General features: G+C 45.0%; 1 protein-coding gene across 2 annotated transcripts in view; it reads right to left on the bottom strand.

Moving 5' to 3' along the window:
* Nucleotides 1-16663, bottom strand: part of LOC139408436 (GTPase activating Rap/RanGAP domain like 3) — a 179208-nt gene that overhangs the window by 81666 nt on the left and 80879 nt on the right. For both annotated transcript variants that reach the window (XM_071152299.1, XM_071152300.1), the window contains exons 3-4: nt 9007-9081; nt 3683-3782 (exon numbers count right to left, since the gene is read on the bottom strand). In XM_071152299.1, the coding sequence (XP_071008400.1) occupies nt 3683-3782; nt 9007-9081 (175 nt within the window). The remainder of the gene's footprint in view (nt 1-3682; nt 3783-9006; nt 9082-16663) is intronic.

Here is a 16663-nt window from a genome sequence, read left to right on the forward strand (position 1 = left end):
GATATTTGAAGGTGTTTAGAGTGTTGAAATATTTTTATTTGAAAAACAAGTAGCTGAATATTGCAATGTACAGTATTTGAAAATACTCAAATACATTTATTCAAACAACCTGATCTCATAGTTGTTCATAGTTTCACTATGAAATTTATTGTAATATGGATTAATTTTTTACGAGTGAATTCAGCGTGGTTTCAGGGTTAATTCCATGTGGTTACAGGATTAATTCCATAGTGGTTACAGGGTTAATTCCATGTGGTTACAGGATTAATTCCATAGTGGTTACAGGGTTAATTCCATGTGGTTACAAGGTTAATTCCGTGTGGTTACAGGGTTAATTCCATGTGGTTACAGGGTTAATTCCGTGTGGTTACAGGGTTAATTCCATGTGGTTACAGGGTTAATTCCACGTGGTTACAGGGTTAATACCGTAGAGGTTACAGGGTTAATACCGTAGTGGTTACAGGGTTAATACCGTAGTGGTTACAGGGTTAATTCCACGTGGTTACAGGGTTAATACTGTAGTGGTTACAGGGTTAATTCCATGTGGTTACAGGGTTAATTCCGTGTGGTTACAGGGTTAATTCCATGTGGTTACAGGATTAATTCCACGTGGTTACAGGGTTAATACCGTAGTGGTTACAGGGTTAATACCGTAGTGGTTACAGGGTTAATACCGTAGTGGTTACAGGGTTAATTCCACGTGGTTACAGGGTTAATACCGTAGTGGTTACACGGTTAATTCAGCGTGGTTACAGCGTTAATTCCGTAGTGGTTACACGGTTAATTCCATGTGGTTACAGCGTTAATTCCGTAGTGGTTACACAGTTAATTCAGCGTAGTTACAGCATTAATTCCGTAGTGGTTACAGGGTTAATACCGTAGTGGTTACAGGGTTAATACCGTAGTGGTTACAGGGTTAATTCCGTAGTGGTTACAGCATTAATTCCGTAGTGGTTACAGGGTTAATTCAGCGTGGTTACAGCATTAATTCCGTAGTGGTTACAGGGTTAATTCAGTGTGGTTACAGCGTTAATTCCGTAGTGGTTACAGGGTTAATTCAGCGTGGTTACAGGGTTAATTCCGTAGTGGTTACAGGGTTAATTCAGCGTGGTTACAGCATTAATTCCGTAGTGGTTACAGGGTTAATTCAGCGTGGTTACAGCATTAATTCCGTAGTGGTTACAGGGTGAATTCCGTAGTGGTTACAGCGTTAATTCCGTAGTGGTTACAGGGTTAAATCAGCGTGGTTACAGCATTAATTCCGTAGTGGTTACAGGGTTAATTCAGCGTGGTTACAGCATTAATTCCGTAGTGGTTACAGGGTGAATTCCGTAGTGGTTACAGCGTTAATTCCGTAGTGGTTACAGGATTAAATCAGCGTGGTTACAGGGTTAAGTCAGCGTGGTTACAGGGTTAATTCAGCGTGGTTACAGGTTTAAAACAGAAACAACTCAAAGGGTTACTTTTAAGTATTAATTCCGAGTGGTTACAGGGTTAATTCCGTAGTGGTTACAGGGTTAATTCCGTAGTGGTTACAGGGTTAATTCAGCGTGGTTACAGCATTAATTCCGTAGTGGTTACACGGTTAATTCCGTAGTGGTTACAGGGTTAATTCAGCGTGGTTACAGCGTTAATTCCGTAGTGGTTACAGGGTTAATTCAGCGTGGTTACAGCGTTAATTCCGTAGTGGTTACAGGGTTAATTCAGCGTGGTTACAGGGTTAATTCCGTAGTGGTTACAGGGTTAATTCAGCGTGGTTACAGCATTAATTCCATAGTGGTTACAGGGTGAATTCCGTAGTGGTTACAGCATTAATTCCATAGTGGTTACAGGGTTAATTCAGCGTGGTTACAGGGTTAATTCAGCGTGGTTACAGGGTTAATTCAGCGTGGTTACAGGGTTAATTCAGCGTGGTTCCAGGGTTAATTCCATAGTGGTTACAGGTTTAAAACAGAAACAACTCAAAGGGTTACTTTTAAGTATTAATTCAGTGTGGTTATAGGGTTAATTCAGCGTGGTTACAGGGTTAATTCAGCGTGGTTACAGGGTTAATTCCACGTGGTTACAGGGTTAATTCAGCGTGGTTACAGGGTTAATTCAGCGTGGTTACAGGGTTAATTCCGAGTGGTTACAGGGTTAATTCCACGTGGTTACAGGGTTAAGTCAGCGTGGTTACAGGGTTAATTCAGCGTGGTTACAGGGTTAATTCAGCGTGGTTACAGGTTTAAAACAGAAACAACTCAAAGGGTTACTTTTAAGTATTAATTCAGCGTGGTTACAGGGTTAATTCAACGTGGTTACAGGGTTAATTCCGTAGTGGTTACAGGGTTAATTCAACGTGGTTACAGGGTTAATTCCGTAGTGGTTACAGGGTTAATTCAACGTGGTTACAGGGTTAATTCCGTAGTGGTTACAGGGTTAATTCAACGTGGTTACAGGGTTAATTCCGTAGTGGTTACAGGGTTAATTCAACGTGGTTACAGGGTTAATTCAGTGTGGTTACAGGGTTAATTCCACGTGGTTACAGGTTTAATTCTACGTGGTTACAGGGTTAATTCAACGTGGTTACAGGGTTAATTCAACGTGGTTACAGGGTTAATTCCGTAGTGATTACAGGGTTAATTCAACGTGGTTACAGGGTTAATTCAGTGTGGTTACAGGGTTAATTCCACGTGGTTACAGGTTTAATTCTACGTGGTTACAGGGTTAATTCAACGTGGTTACAGGGTTAATTCAACGTGGTTACAGGGTTAATTCCGTAGTGATTACAGGGTTAATTCAAAGTGATTACAGGGTTAATTCAGTGTGGTTTCAGGTTTAATACAGAAACAACTCAAAGGGTTACTTTTAAGTATTAATTCAGCGTGGTTAAAGTTAAGAAGGCTTAAAACAAAATAAGTAAAAACAATGCCATGTTTCCATCAAGTACCATCAAGTACTCTTCCGGCTTGCTAGAACATTGTGAATTGCCATGACGCAGTGGTCTGAGTGTTATGAGTTCGATCCCAGTGCTGCGCCATTGATTATTTTTTTGTGAGCGCCGAGGAAGTCGGAAGTCGACTGGTATTTCTAGTGACAAGGCTGGATTCAAATACACTCCCATACATTTAGCCCAGGCATTTGAAAGTTGTATTTGAAATACGTATTTGAAAATAATTTCAAATATTAGGCAATTTATGGGAAATGATTTTCAAAATACTTAAATACTTTATTTATTTATGTATTCACCTAGGCAAGTCAGTTAAGAACAAATTCTTATTTACAATGACAGCCTACCAAAAGGCAAAAGGCCTTAAATAATCATAAATACAATATCAATATAGGACAAAACACACATCACAACAAGAGAGACAACACAACACTACATAAAGAGAGACCTAAGACCACAACATAGCAAGGCAGCAGCACATGACAACACAGCATGGTAGCAACACCACATAACCACAACATGGTAGCAGCACAAAACATGATACAAACATTAATGGGCAATTTATTGGAGTAGTTGATTCGAGCCATTTTATTGGAAAATACTCAAATTCACAGAAATAAGTATTTAAATAACAACTAATCAAATACACATGTATTTGAACCCAGGTCTGGTGTGTGTGTGTGTGTGTGTGTGTGTGTGTGTGTGTGTGTGTGTGTGTGTGTGTGTAACAGAGAGGAGAGGAGTAGAACGGACCTTTGCCCAGGAAGTATTTGAAGAACCATCTGGTGTGGTACTCCGGGTTCTCCAGATGGACATCGGTTCTTCTCCAGGTTCCCGGGGTGTAGTCCGTCGTCTATACACACACACACACACACACACACACACACACACACACACACACACACACACACACACACACACACACACACACACACACACACAAAGGTTAGTGACAAACACACACAAATGCTTCCACACACACAATACATATCACAACACTCACATCACAACAAACCTGATAATGGTTTCTGTACACAAGGGCGATTCATAACACTGTTGTCACTATTACATACAGTATAGTACACACACACACACACGCACACACACGCACACGCACACACGCACACACTCCCCCCTCCACTCCACCCCCCCGACACACACTGATTTACCACAATATACACATACATTAACCTACAGCCGGACCTTGAAAACAGAAACACATGGTTGTTCAGTCAGGGTTTCCTAGACGATGTTGAGGTGCTGACAGAAGAAAAGCTCTTTGTAACCAGTAGATGTCCCGTCATCAATAATAATGTTAAGCCCTCTATAAGTCCCTCTACTAATGCACCTCCTCCTCATCCTTGACAGGATGTCCCATTGTTGATTCATGCTATTGAGGGCAAGCCTCACACCTACCCACAGGCCACGCGCACGCACGCACGCACGCACACACGCACGCACACACGCACACACTGTGACAGGTGGGATGGGTTCTTAAACAGAGGGGAGAGGAGATAGGAGACACGTTAGTTTGTTTTTCTTTGCAGGGAAAACATCCCAGGTTGTCATGGTTACTGAAGCAACGGTGCTTCAGCTGAGAAAGGTGGAGGTGTGTGTGTGTGTGTGTGTGTGTGTGTGTGTGTGTGTGTGTGTGCGTGCTTGAGCGAGTGAGTGAGTGAGTGAGTGAGTGTGCGTGCGTGCATGTGTGTGGGCATATGTGTGTGTGTTTGTGTGTGTGTGTGTGTGTTTGTGTGTGTGTGTGTATATGTGTTTGTGTTTGTGTGTGTGTGTGTGTTTGTGTTTGTGTGTTTGTGTGTGTGTGTGTGTGTGTGTGTGTGTGTGTGTGTGTTTGTGTGTGTGTGTGTGTGTGTGTGTGTGTTTGTGTGTGTGTGTGTGTGTTTGTGTGTGTGTGTGTGTGTGTGTGTGTGTGTGTGAAAAGTATTCAAATGTATACACTCACTACCGTAAGTCTGGATAAGACAGTCTGCTAAATGACAGGAATGTAACAAGATGTGTGTGTGTAAATACAATAGAATAGTGAAATTGACAGTGATGCACACTGTCATGTCTGGTGCATGTTAGGGCATGAACGTGAAGGCGATGGAGGGGATGGTGATAAAACATAAATGAAGACAAAAGTGTTGCTGTTTTGTTGTTCTCTTCGCCCATTCTCCCGATGGAGAGGAACGACAAAAAGAGAGAGAGAAGAAGAGAAGCCACACTGAACAAAAATATAAACGCAACATGTAAAGTGTTGGTCTGAAATTAAAGATCCCAGAAATGTGTTTACATCCCTGTTAGTGAGCATTTCTACTTTGCCAAGATAATCCATCTACCAGACAGGTGTGGCATATCAAGAAACTGATTAAACAGCATGATCATTACACAGGTGCACCACAGATGTCTACAGACCACATATAACCACGCCTGCCCAGGACCTCCACATCTGGCTTCTTCACCAGCGGGATCGTCTGAGACCAGCCACCTGCATTGCTGACGAAACTGTGGGTTTGCACAACCAAAGAATTTCTGCACAAACTGTCAGAAACCGTCTCTGGGAAGCTCATCTGCATGTTCGTTGTCCTCACCAGGGTCTTGACCTGACTACAGTTTGGTGTTGTAACCTACTTCAGTGGGCAAATGTTCACCTTCAATGGCCACTGGCACACTGGAGAAGAGTGCTCTTCACGGATGAATCCCGGTTTCAACCGTACCGGGCAGATGGCAGACAGCTTGTATGGCGTTGTGTGTGCAAGTGGGTGGAAGACAGATAGAAACAAGTTGCTGATGTCAACGTTGTGAACATGGTGCTGGTGGGGTTATGGAATGGGCAGGCTCAAGCTACGGACAACCAACACAATTGCATTATATTGATGGCAATTTGAATGCACAGAGATACCGTGAAGAGATCCAAAGGCCCATTGTCGTACCATTCATACGCCGCCATCACCTCATGTTTCAGCATTATAATGCACGGCCCCATGTCGCAATGATCTGTACACAATTCCTGGAAGCTGAAAATGTCCCAGTTCTTCTATGGCCTGCATAGTCACCAGATATGTCACCCATTGAGCATGTTTTGGATGCTGTGGATCGACGTGTACGACAGTGTCACAGATAGAACAATGAGACAGATATTTCACCAGATGTATAAATGTGAAGCATCCGCTTGACGTTTCCACTTACTACCATATATGGTAATGAGAGGAAACCCAGTGTCCGTCAGTGGGAGAAGATGGAACCAGATGGATTTTGGCCGACATTCTGCACATTTTGTCATCGCTGAAACATTTGATCTTAATACAGTTTTCTGTTCTAAAAACTACCATCTGTTATGAACAGAGTGGACTAAGTTTTGTCGACTTTACCCTTTGCCAGAGTAGGCATTCCCTACCTGAAATATGCAGACGTATGCTAGAATGGGCCAATGGGATCTTGCTAGATCGTGCTTGGCTCTGCCCACCTCCTTGCTTGTTCTGCCCACTATGACTCATTTGTTCACGTTGGAGATGGCAGGCTGTGGTCTATCTTGGTTTAGATACAAAAATCTTTGGCAGTGTGTTCTAGTTCCCGCCAATATCCAGCAACTTCGCACAGCCATTGGAAAGTAGTAGGACAACATTCCACAGGCCACAATTAACAGCCTGTTGATCTTATCCTTCAATAACACACTCCCCAAAGCAAATCAGGGGGAGAAAAATAGGCTTATTCAAAGAGAACAAATCATAGTTGTTATGCTGGGAAGTAGATGACAGATGTTCCTTCTTCTTTCTCCTCAGTGATTCTCCACAGAACTAAGTGACAGGATGTAATTTATAATACCCAACCCTAGCCTGTGGATGAACAATTAGAATTCCTGGCAATAAAATTGGGCCAATGGCCAGATAACAAGTATCCCATTTCAGGCTCAATTTGAACCAATGAGAACTTGCCACATGTAGCTATGAGTCCTGGACTGAAATTCCTCCCATGTCTCTGACCCATTAATCAACAATTCCCTATTACAGAAAAACAACTATTTCCATTGATTGTTAATTCCCTCTTCACCTTTAGTCCTCTGCGTTGTGTCTTAAAATATTCTTACAAGCCTGATCAACTCTATGCCAAGGATATGTGTCACACTGCATGAGGCAAGCGGTGGTCACACCAGATACTGACTGGCTTTCTGATCCATGCCTATACCTTTAAAAAAAAATCTGTGACCAACATATATTCCCAGTCAAAAGAAATCAATAGATTAGGATGTCACAGGAAGGCAAAGAAGATCATCAAGGATTCCATGTCTATGTACACAGGGCAGCAGCCTCTAAGATGCAGGGTTGCGCAACCGAGTGGTATCCGGCTAGTGATGGCTATTTAACATTCTGATGGCCTTGAGATAGAAGCTGTTTTTCAGTCTCCCGGTCCCAGCTTTGATTTACCTGTACTGACCTCGCCTTCTCCGATGATAGCAGCGTGAACAGGCAGTAGCTCGGGTGTTTGATGTCCTTTATGATCTTTTTGGCCTTCCTGTGACATCGGGTGCTGTAGGTGTCCTGGAGGGCAGGCAGTGTGCCCCCGGTGATGTGTTTGACAGACTGCTCCACCCCCGACAGGATGCTCTCAATTGTGCATCTGTAAAAGTTTGTGAGGGTCTTAGGGACCAAGCCAAATTTCTTCAGCTTCTTGAGGTTGAAGAGGCGTTGTTGCTCCTTCATCACCACAATGTCTGTGTGGGTGGACCATTTCAGATTGTCAGTGATGTGTACGCCGAAGAACATGAAGCTTTTCATCTTCTCCACTGCGGTCCCATCGATGTGGACAGGGGGGTGCTCCCTCTGCTGTTTCTTGAAGTCCACAATCAGCTCCTTTGTTGATAGATATAGATTTTTCAGAATTGAGAGGTAGTAACATTTTTCAGCGTTGGGAGGTAGTAACATTTTTCAGAGGTGGGAGGTAGTAACATTTGGAAGCGTTGGGAGGTAGTAACATTTTTCAGCGTTGGGAGGTAGTAACATTTTTCAGCGTTGGGAGGTAGTAACATTTTTCAGCGTTGGGAGGTAGTAACATTTTTCAGTGTTGGGAGGTAGTAACATTTTTCAGCGTTGGGAGGTAGTAACATTTTTCAGCGTTGGGAGGTAGTAACATTTTTCAGCATTGGGAGTTAGTAACATTTGGTAGCGTTGGGAGGTAGTACAATTTTTCAACGTTGGGAGGTAGTAACATTTTTCAGCGTTGGGATGTAGTAACATTTTTCAGCGTTGGGAGGTAGTAACACTTTTCAACGTTGGGAGGTAGTAAAATTTTTCAGCGTTGGGAGGTAGTAACATTTTTCAGCGTTGGGAGGAAGTAACATTTTTCAGCGTTGGGAGGTAGTAACATTTGGTAGCGTTGGGAGGTAGTAACATTTGGTAGCGTTGGGAGGTAGTAACATTTGGTAGCGTTGGGTGGTAGTAACATTTGGTAGCGTTGGGAGGTAGTAACATTTGGTAGCGTTGGGAGGTAGTAACATTTGGAAGCTTTGGGAGGTAGTAACATTTGGTAGCTTTGGGAGGTAGTAACATTTTTCAGCGTTGGGAGGTAGTAACATTTGGAAGCTTTGGGAGGTAGTAACATTTGGAAGAGTTGGGAGGTAGTAACATTTTTCAGCTTTGGCAGGTAGTAACATTTTTCAACGTTAAGGGGGTAGTAACATTTTTCAGCAATGGGAGGTAGTAACATTTGGAAGCGTTGGGAGGTAGTAACATTTTTCAGCGTTGGGAGGTAGTAACATTTTTCAATGTTGGGAGGTAGTAACATTTGGAAGCATAAAGTATTTATTTTAGGGGTTGATCCAAAGACATAGTTTTTACTGTTTAATTGTTCACCAGCTCATGACATCACACACACACACACACACACACACACACACACACACACACACACACACACACACACACACACACACACTGATCACCACATCCCCATACGCCCCATGTCTGTGTGTGTTTGTATGTGTGTGTAATTGCATGCGTCATGTAATTGCATGCGCCATGTATCCAAATAAATAACTATAGACCAGTGAGTGTGTGTATGTGGGTGCGTGTAGGGGTCCTCACCTCATCTGATGAGCCATTCTCCACTCGGAAACGACCCGCTCTCTGTATGGCTCCGTCTGCATCACTAGAGATCAGCTAGAGGGTGGATCGAGAGAGAGAGAGAAAGAGGAGAGGAAGAGAGAAAGAGAAAGGAGGAGAGGGACAGAGAGAAAGAAAGAGTAGAAGGAGAGAGAGAAAGAGGATAGGGAGAGAGAGAAAGAGGATAGGGAGAGAAAGAAAGAGGAGAGGGAGGGAGAGAGAGAGAGAAAGAGGAGAGGGAGAAAGAAAAAGAGGAGAGGGAGAGAGAGACAGAGAGAAAAGAGAGAGAGAGAGATAGGGGGAGAGAGAGAGGGGGAGTTGAAGAGAGAAAGAAAGAGGAGAGGGAGAGAAAGAGGAGAGAGAGAAATAAAGGAAGAGGAGAGGGAGAGAGAAAGGGGAGAGGGAGAAAGAGAGAGAGAAAGAAAGAGGAGAGGGAGAGAGAGAAATAAAGAGGAGAGGGAGAGAGAGACAGAGAGAAAAGAGAGAGAGAGAGAGATAGGGGGAGAGAGAGAGAGGGAGTTGAAGAGAGAAAGAAAGAGGAGAGGGAGAGAAAGAGGAGAGAGAGAAATAAAAGAAGAGGAGAGGGAGAGAGAAAGAGGAGAGGGAGAGAGAGAGAGAAAGAAAGAGGAGAGGGAGAGAGAGAAATAAAGAGGAGAGGGAGAGAGAGAGAGAAAGAAAGAGGAGAGGGAGAGAGAGAGAAATAAAGAGGAGAGGGAGAGAGAGAAGGAGGAGAGGGAGAGAGAGAGAGAGAAAGAAATAGGAGAGGGAGAGAGAGAGAGAAAAAGGGAGGGAGAAAGAGAGAAAGAGGAGAGAGAGAGAAAGAGAGAAAGAAAGAGGAGAGAGAGAAAGGAAGAGGAGAAGGAGAGAGATAAAGAGGATAGGGAGAGAGAGAAAGAGGAGAGGGAGGGAGAGAGAGAGAGAAAGAGGAGAGGGAGAGAGAAAGAAGAGAGGGAGAAAGAGGAGAGGGAGAGAGAGACAGAGAGAAGAGAGAGATAGGGGGAGAGAGAGGGGGGAGTTGGAGAGAGAAAGAAAGAGGAGAGGGAGTGAAAGAGGAGAGAGAAATAAAGGAAGAGGAGGGAGAGAGAGAGAGAAAGAGGAGAGGGAGAGAGAAAAAGAAAGAGGAGAGGGAGAGAGCGAGAGAAAGAAAAAGGAGAGAGAGAGAGAGAGGGAAAGAAAGAGGAGAGGGAGAGAGAAAGAGGGGAGAAAGAGAGAGAGAAAGAGGAGAGGGAGAGAGAGAGAAAGAGGAGAGGGAGAGAAAGAGGAGAGGGAGACAGAGAGAAAGAGGAGAGAGAGAGAGAGAGAGAGAAAGAGGAGAGGGAGAGAGAGAAGGAAAGAAAGAGGAGAGGGAGAGAGAAAGAGGAGAGGGAGAGAGAAAGAGGAGAGAGAGAGAGAGAGAAAGAGGAGAGGGAGAGAGAGAAAGAGGAGAGGGAGAGAGAAAGAGGAGAGGGAGAGAGAGAAAGAGGAGAGAGAGAGAGAGAAAGAGGAGAGGGAGAGAGAGAAATAGGAGAGGGAGAGAGAGAAATAGGAGAGGGAGAGAGAGAGGGAAAGAAAGAGGAGAGGGAGAGAGAAAGAGGAGAGAGAGAGAAAGAGGAGAGGGAGAGAGAGGGACAGAAAGAGGAGAGGGAGAGAGAGAAAGAGGAGAGGGAGAGAGAGAGAAAGAGAAAGAGGAGAGAGAGAGAGAAAGGGGAGAGAGTAAGAGCGAGCGAGAGAGAGAAAGAGAGAGAGAGAAAGAGGAGAGAGAAAGTGAGAGAGCGAGAGAGAGAAAGAGAAAGAGGAGAGGGAGAGAGAGAGAGAAAGAGGAGAGGGAGAGAGAGAGAGAGATAGGGGAGAGAGAGAGAGAGAAAGAAAGAGGAGAGGGAGAAGGAGAAAGAGGAGAGGGAGAAGGAGAAAGAGGAGAGGGAGAGATAGAGAGAGAGAGAAAGAGAGGAGAGGGAGAGAGAGAGAGAGGAGAGGAGAGGAGAGGAGAGGAGAGGAGAGAGAGAGAGAGAGAGAGAGAGACACTTTATAGGCACAATTCATCTCATGTCTAGAGAATTCAAACTTAAATTAAAAGATAAAACACTGCAAGCAATCCTTACAACAAAACTAGTCCCATTCCATTTACAGCAGCGAGAGAGAAAGAGAAAGAGAGAAAGAGAAAGAGGAGAGGGAGAGAGAGAAAGAGGAGAGGGAGAGAGAGAGAAAGAGGAGAGGGAGAGAGAGAAAGAGGAGAGGGAGAGAGAGAGAAAGAGGAGAGGAAGAGAGAGAAAGAGGAGAGAGAGCGAGCGAGAGAGAGAAAGAGGAGAGAGAGAGAGAGAGTGAGCGAGCGAGAGAGAGAAAGAGGAGAGAGAGAGAAAGAGAAAGAGGAGAGGGAGAGATAGAGAGAAAGAAAGAGGAGAGGGAGAGAGAAAGAAGAGTGGAAGAGGGTGAAAGTGGAGAGGGAGAGAGAGAGAGAGAGAGAGAGAGAGAGAGAGAGAGAGAGAGAGAGAGAGAGAGAGAGAGAGAGAAAGAGGAGAGAGAGAGAGAAAGAGAAAGAGGAGAGTGTGAGAGAAAGAAAGAGGAGACGGTTGAGAACAAGTTCTCATTTTACAAATGCGACCTGGCCAAGATAAAGCAAGGCAGTGCGACAAAATCAACAACACAGAGTTACACATAAACAAACGTACAGTCAATAACACAAAATAAAAGAAAAATAGAAAGATCTATGTTCAGTGTGTGAAAATGTAGAAGAGTAGGGAGGTAGGCAATAAATAGGCCCTAGAGGTGAAAATAATTACAATTTAGCATTAATACTGGAGTGATATATGTGCAGACGATGATGTGCAAGTAGAGATACTGGGTTGCAAAGAACAAGAGGGTAAGTAATAATATGGGGATGAGGTAGTTGGGTGTGCTATTTACAGACAGAGATGAACTGTACCGGTACACAGCCTGTCTGGGACATGGAACCATAGGCTGGGTTTCAATTTATTTTTATTGAGCTGACATATGCCACTTTTACTGTGAATGCAAACACATCGGATTGAATCTCGGCCACAGTGAGTCATCCTCTGTGTTGTCCTCAGTCCTAATAATGATGCTAGCTTTTGTTTACAATGGTCCTCCAGTGACAATACAGGACCTGCTGGGACCAGCTTCATCCACTGTGTTGTGTGATTGTGTTTACTACTCTCCATAGCAAAAGAGGAGGAAGTAGCCATCTTCACCTGTCTCTCCATCTTCCTGACATTTCTTCTCACTGTGGAGACTTGACATCCTCTCTCCTTTCCTTTCCTTCCCCTCCTCTCCTCTCACCCCCTTGCCCCGCATACCGCACAAAGCCTGGTTGCCTGGCAACCCAACACAGAACCTCTCCTCTCTGCTCTCTCCATCTTTTCCCTCTACTCAGTTGCTCTCTCCCTCTTCCCTCTCTAACTCTTCTGTCATTCTCTGAATGATATAGGGTGTCTCTCTCCCTCTTCCCTCTCTAACTCTTCTGTCATTCTCTGCATGATATAGGGTGTCTCTCTCCCTCTTCCCTCTCTAACTCTTCTGTCATTCTCTGAATGATATAGGGTGTTTCTCTCCCTCTTCCCTCTCTAACTCTTCTGTCATTCTCTGAATGATATAGGGTGTCTCTCTCCCTCTTCCCTCTCTAACTCTTCTGTCATTCTCTGCATGATATAGGGTGTCTCTCTCCCTCTTCCCTCTCTAACTCTTCTGTCATTCTCTGAATGATATAGGGTGTCTCTCTCCCTCTTCCCTCTCTAACTCTTCTGTCATTCTCTGAATGATATAGGGTGTCTCTCTCCCTCTTCCCTCTCTAACTCTTCTGTCATTCTCTGAATGATATAGGGTGTCTCTCTCCCTCTTCCCTCTCTAACTCTTCTGTCATTCTCTGAATGATATAGGGTGTCTCTCTCCCTCTTCCCTCTCTAACTCTTCTGTCATTCTCTGCATGATATAGGGTGTCTCTCTCCCTCTTCCCTCTCTAACTCTTCTGTCATTCTCTGAATGATATAAAGTTGTGCTCTGCCAAGGTGTTCACCAAAACGTGGCACAGTGCTGGCACACCGGACTCTCTCTGCATGCATGTGTGTGTGTTCTGCCGCAGATGGTCTATAATGGTCAGAAGAAGCCAAGAGGAGCAGGAAGTCCAGGATGCTGACGTGTGTTTATGGGGGGTTGGGGGTTATGCAATGTAGGCAGTTTTCCATGTCTATAATTCTATGCTGCACTGCAGCTCCTAGAGACTAGGACATTCTATCCACTCTTATATATCAGAGTAATGGAATACGTACAACACTGTGTATTAGGCCATGGTTTAAACTAGACGTCAACCGATTATGATTTTTCAACGCCGATACCGATACCCTGCAACGCAGGACAAGCTAGTAGGAACAGGCCTCTCTCTGGGCATGAGAGGCCACTAGTAATATCATCAACCATGTGTAGTGATTATGTGAAGATTGATAGATTTTTATAAGGTAAGTTTAATGCTAGCTAGCAACTTACCTTGGCTCCTTGTAGCCACAAGGTCCTTTTGACGCTGCACTCGCGTAACAGGTGGTCAGCCTGCCACGCGGTCTCCTCGTGGACTGCAATGTAATCGGCCATAATCGGCGTCCAAAAAGGCTGATTACTGATTGTTACGAAAACTTGAAATCGGCCCTAATTAATCGGCCATGAATCGGTCGACCTCTTGTTTAAACAGCAGTGTGTGAGATTCATGTGATTGAGACTGGGCCTATAGTGATGAGCTGGAGAAATCCTAGCTTCTCTACTCCTATATGCATATCCAATGTGGCTGTAAACAAATATAATCCCTCTACACATGCTGTTGTGGTGTGTGTGTGTGTGTGTGTGTGTGTGTGTGTGTGTGTGTGTGTGTGTGTGTGTGTGTGTGTGTGTGTGTGTGTGTGTTCGCTTGTGTGCATTCATGTGCCTGTATATGTGTGTGTGTGTGTGTCATTGTTTATGTGTTTTTGTGTGCGGTTGTACGCATTCACAGGACTGTGTGTGTGTGTGTGTGTATGTATGTGTGTGTGTGTGTGTGTGTGTGTGTGTGTGTGTGTGTGTGTGTGTGTGTGTGTGTGTGTGTGTGTGTGTGTGTGTGTGTGTGTTCCTCTCAGGGGAGTGATGTCCCAGGTATAAGGTGCCACTGGCTTATCAGCAGTAGAAGAGTATATTGAGGACTATACAATATGTGATGACATTAGAGAAACAGGCAGCAAGGCCTTATGAGAAACAGGCAGCAAGACCTTATGAGAAACAGGCAGCAAGGCCTTATGAGAAACAGGCAGCGAGACCTTATGCGAAACAGGCAGCAAGGCTTTATGAGAAACAAGCATCAAGGCCTTATGAGAAACAATCAGCAAGGCCTTGTGAGAAACAGGCAACAAGGCTTTATGAGAAACAAGCATCAAGGGTTTATGAGAAACAGGCAGCAAGGCCTTATGAGAAACAGGCAGCAAGGCCTTGTGAGAAACAGGCAGCAAGGCTTTATGAGAAACAAGCATCAAGGGTTTTTGAGAAACAGGCAGCAAGGCCTTGTGAGAAACAGGCAGCAAGGCCTTATGAGAAACAGGCAGCAAGGCCTTGTGAGAAACAGGCAGCGAGGCTTTATAACAAACAAGCATCAAGGCCTTATGAGAAACAGGCAACAAGGCCTTGTGAGATACAGGCAACAAGGCCTTATGAGATACAGGCAGCAAGGCCTTATGAGATACAGGCAGCAAGGCCTTATGAGATACAGGCAGCAAGGCCTTATGAGATACAGGCAGCAAGGCCTTATGAGATACAGGCAGCAAGGCCTTATGAGAAACAGGCAGCAAGGCCTTATCAGATACAGGCAGCAAGGCCTTATGAGAAAGAGGCAGCAAGGCCTTATGAGATACAGGCAGCAAGGCCTTATGAGATACAGGCAGCAAGGCCTTATGAGATACAGGCAGCAAGGCCTTATGAGATACAGGCAGCAAGGCCTTATGAGATACAGGCAGCAAGGCCTTGTGAGAAACAGGCAACAAGGCTTTATGAGAAACAAGCATCAAGGGTTTATGAGAAACAGGCAGCAAGGCCTTATGAGAAACAGGCAGCAAGGCCTTGTGAGAAACAGGCAGCAAGGCTTTATGAGAAACAAGCATCAAGTCCTTGTGAGAAACAGGCAGCAAGGCCTTGTGAGAAACAGGCAGCAAGGCCTTATGAGAAACAGGCAGCAAGGCCTTGTGAGAAACAGGCAGCGAGGCTTTATAACAAACAAGCATCAAGGCCTTATGAGAAACAGGCAACAAGGCCTTGTGAGATACAGGCAACAAGGCCTTATGAGATACAGGCAGCAAGGCCTTATGAGATACAGGCAGCAAGGCCTTATGAGATACAGGCAGCAAGGCCTTATGAGATACAGGCAGCAAGGCCTTATGAGATACAGGCAGCAAGGCCTTATGAGATACAGGCAGCAAGGCCTTATGAGATACAGGCAGCAAGGCCTTATGAGAAACAGGCAGCAAGGCCTTATCAGATACAGGCAGCAAGGCCTTATGAGAAAGAGGCAGCAAGGCCTTATGAGATACAGGCAGCAAGGCCTTATGAGATACAGGCAGCAAGGCCTTATGAGATACAGGCAGCAAGGCCTTATGAGATACAGGCAGCAAGGCCTTATGAGATACAGGCAGCAAGGCCTTATGAGAAACAGGCAGCAAGGCCTTATGAGATACAGGCAGCAAGGCCTTATGAGAAACAGGCAGCAAGGCATTATGAGATACAGGCAGCAAGGCCTTATGAGAAACAGGCAGCAAGGCCTTATGAGAAACAGGCAGCAAGGCCTTATGAGAAACAGCAGGACTCCACTAGTAGACTGCAGATCTTTACTATCCTTTTCACACATACTGTAGACACACAAACACACACACTCGCACACACACAAACACACACACTCGCACACTCACAAACACACACACTCGCACACTCACAAACACACACACACTCGCACACACACAAACACACACACTCGCACACTCACAAACACACACACACTCGCACACTCACAAACACACACACTCGCACACACACAAACACACACACTCGCACACTCACAAACACACACACACTCGCACACTCACAAACACACACACTCGCACACACACAAACACACATACACTCGCACACACACAAACACAAACACACACACTCGCACACACACTCGCACACACACACTCGCACACACACAAACACACACACTCGCACACAAACACACACACTCGTGCACACACACACGCACACACACACACATACAAACACACACACACACACTCGCACACACACACACACGCACACACACGCACACACACTCGCACACACAAACACACACACTTGCACACACACAAACACACACACTCGCACACACACACTCGCACACACACAAACACACACACACACACACACTTGCACACACACAAACACACACACACACACGCACACACACACACACACAAACACACACACACTCGCGCACACACACACTCGCACACACACACACACACAAACACGCACACTCGCGCACACTCGCGCACACACACACACACACACACATACACATACAGAGACACATACTCTCTATATGGAAATCTTTACCTCCCCTGTCCACAACTTGTGTGTGTGTGTGTGTGTGTGTGTCAGTAGGACA

Source organism: Oncorhynchus clarkii, chromosome 5, assembly GCF_045791955.1.
Source record: "Oncorhynchus clarkii lewisi isolate Uvic-CL-2024 chromosome 5, UVic_Ocla_1.0, whole genome shotgun sequence".
Taxonomy (NCBI): Eukaryota; Metazoa; Chordata; class Actinopteri; order Salmoniformes; family Salmonidae; genus Oncorhynchus; species Oncorhynchus clarkii.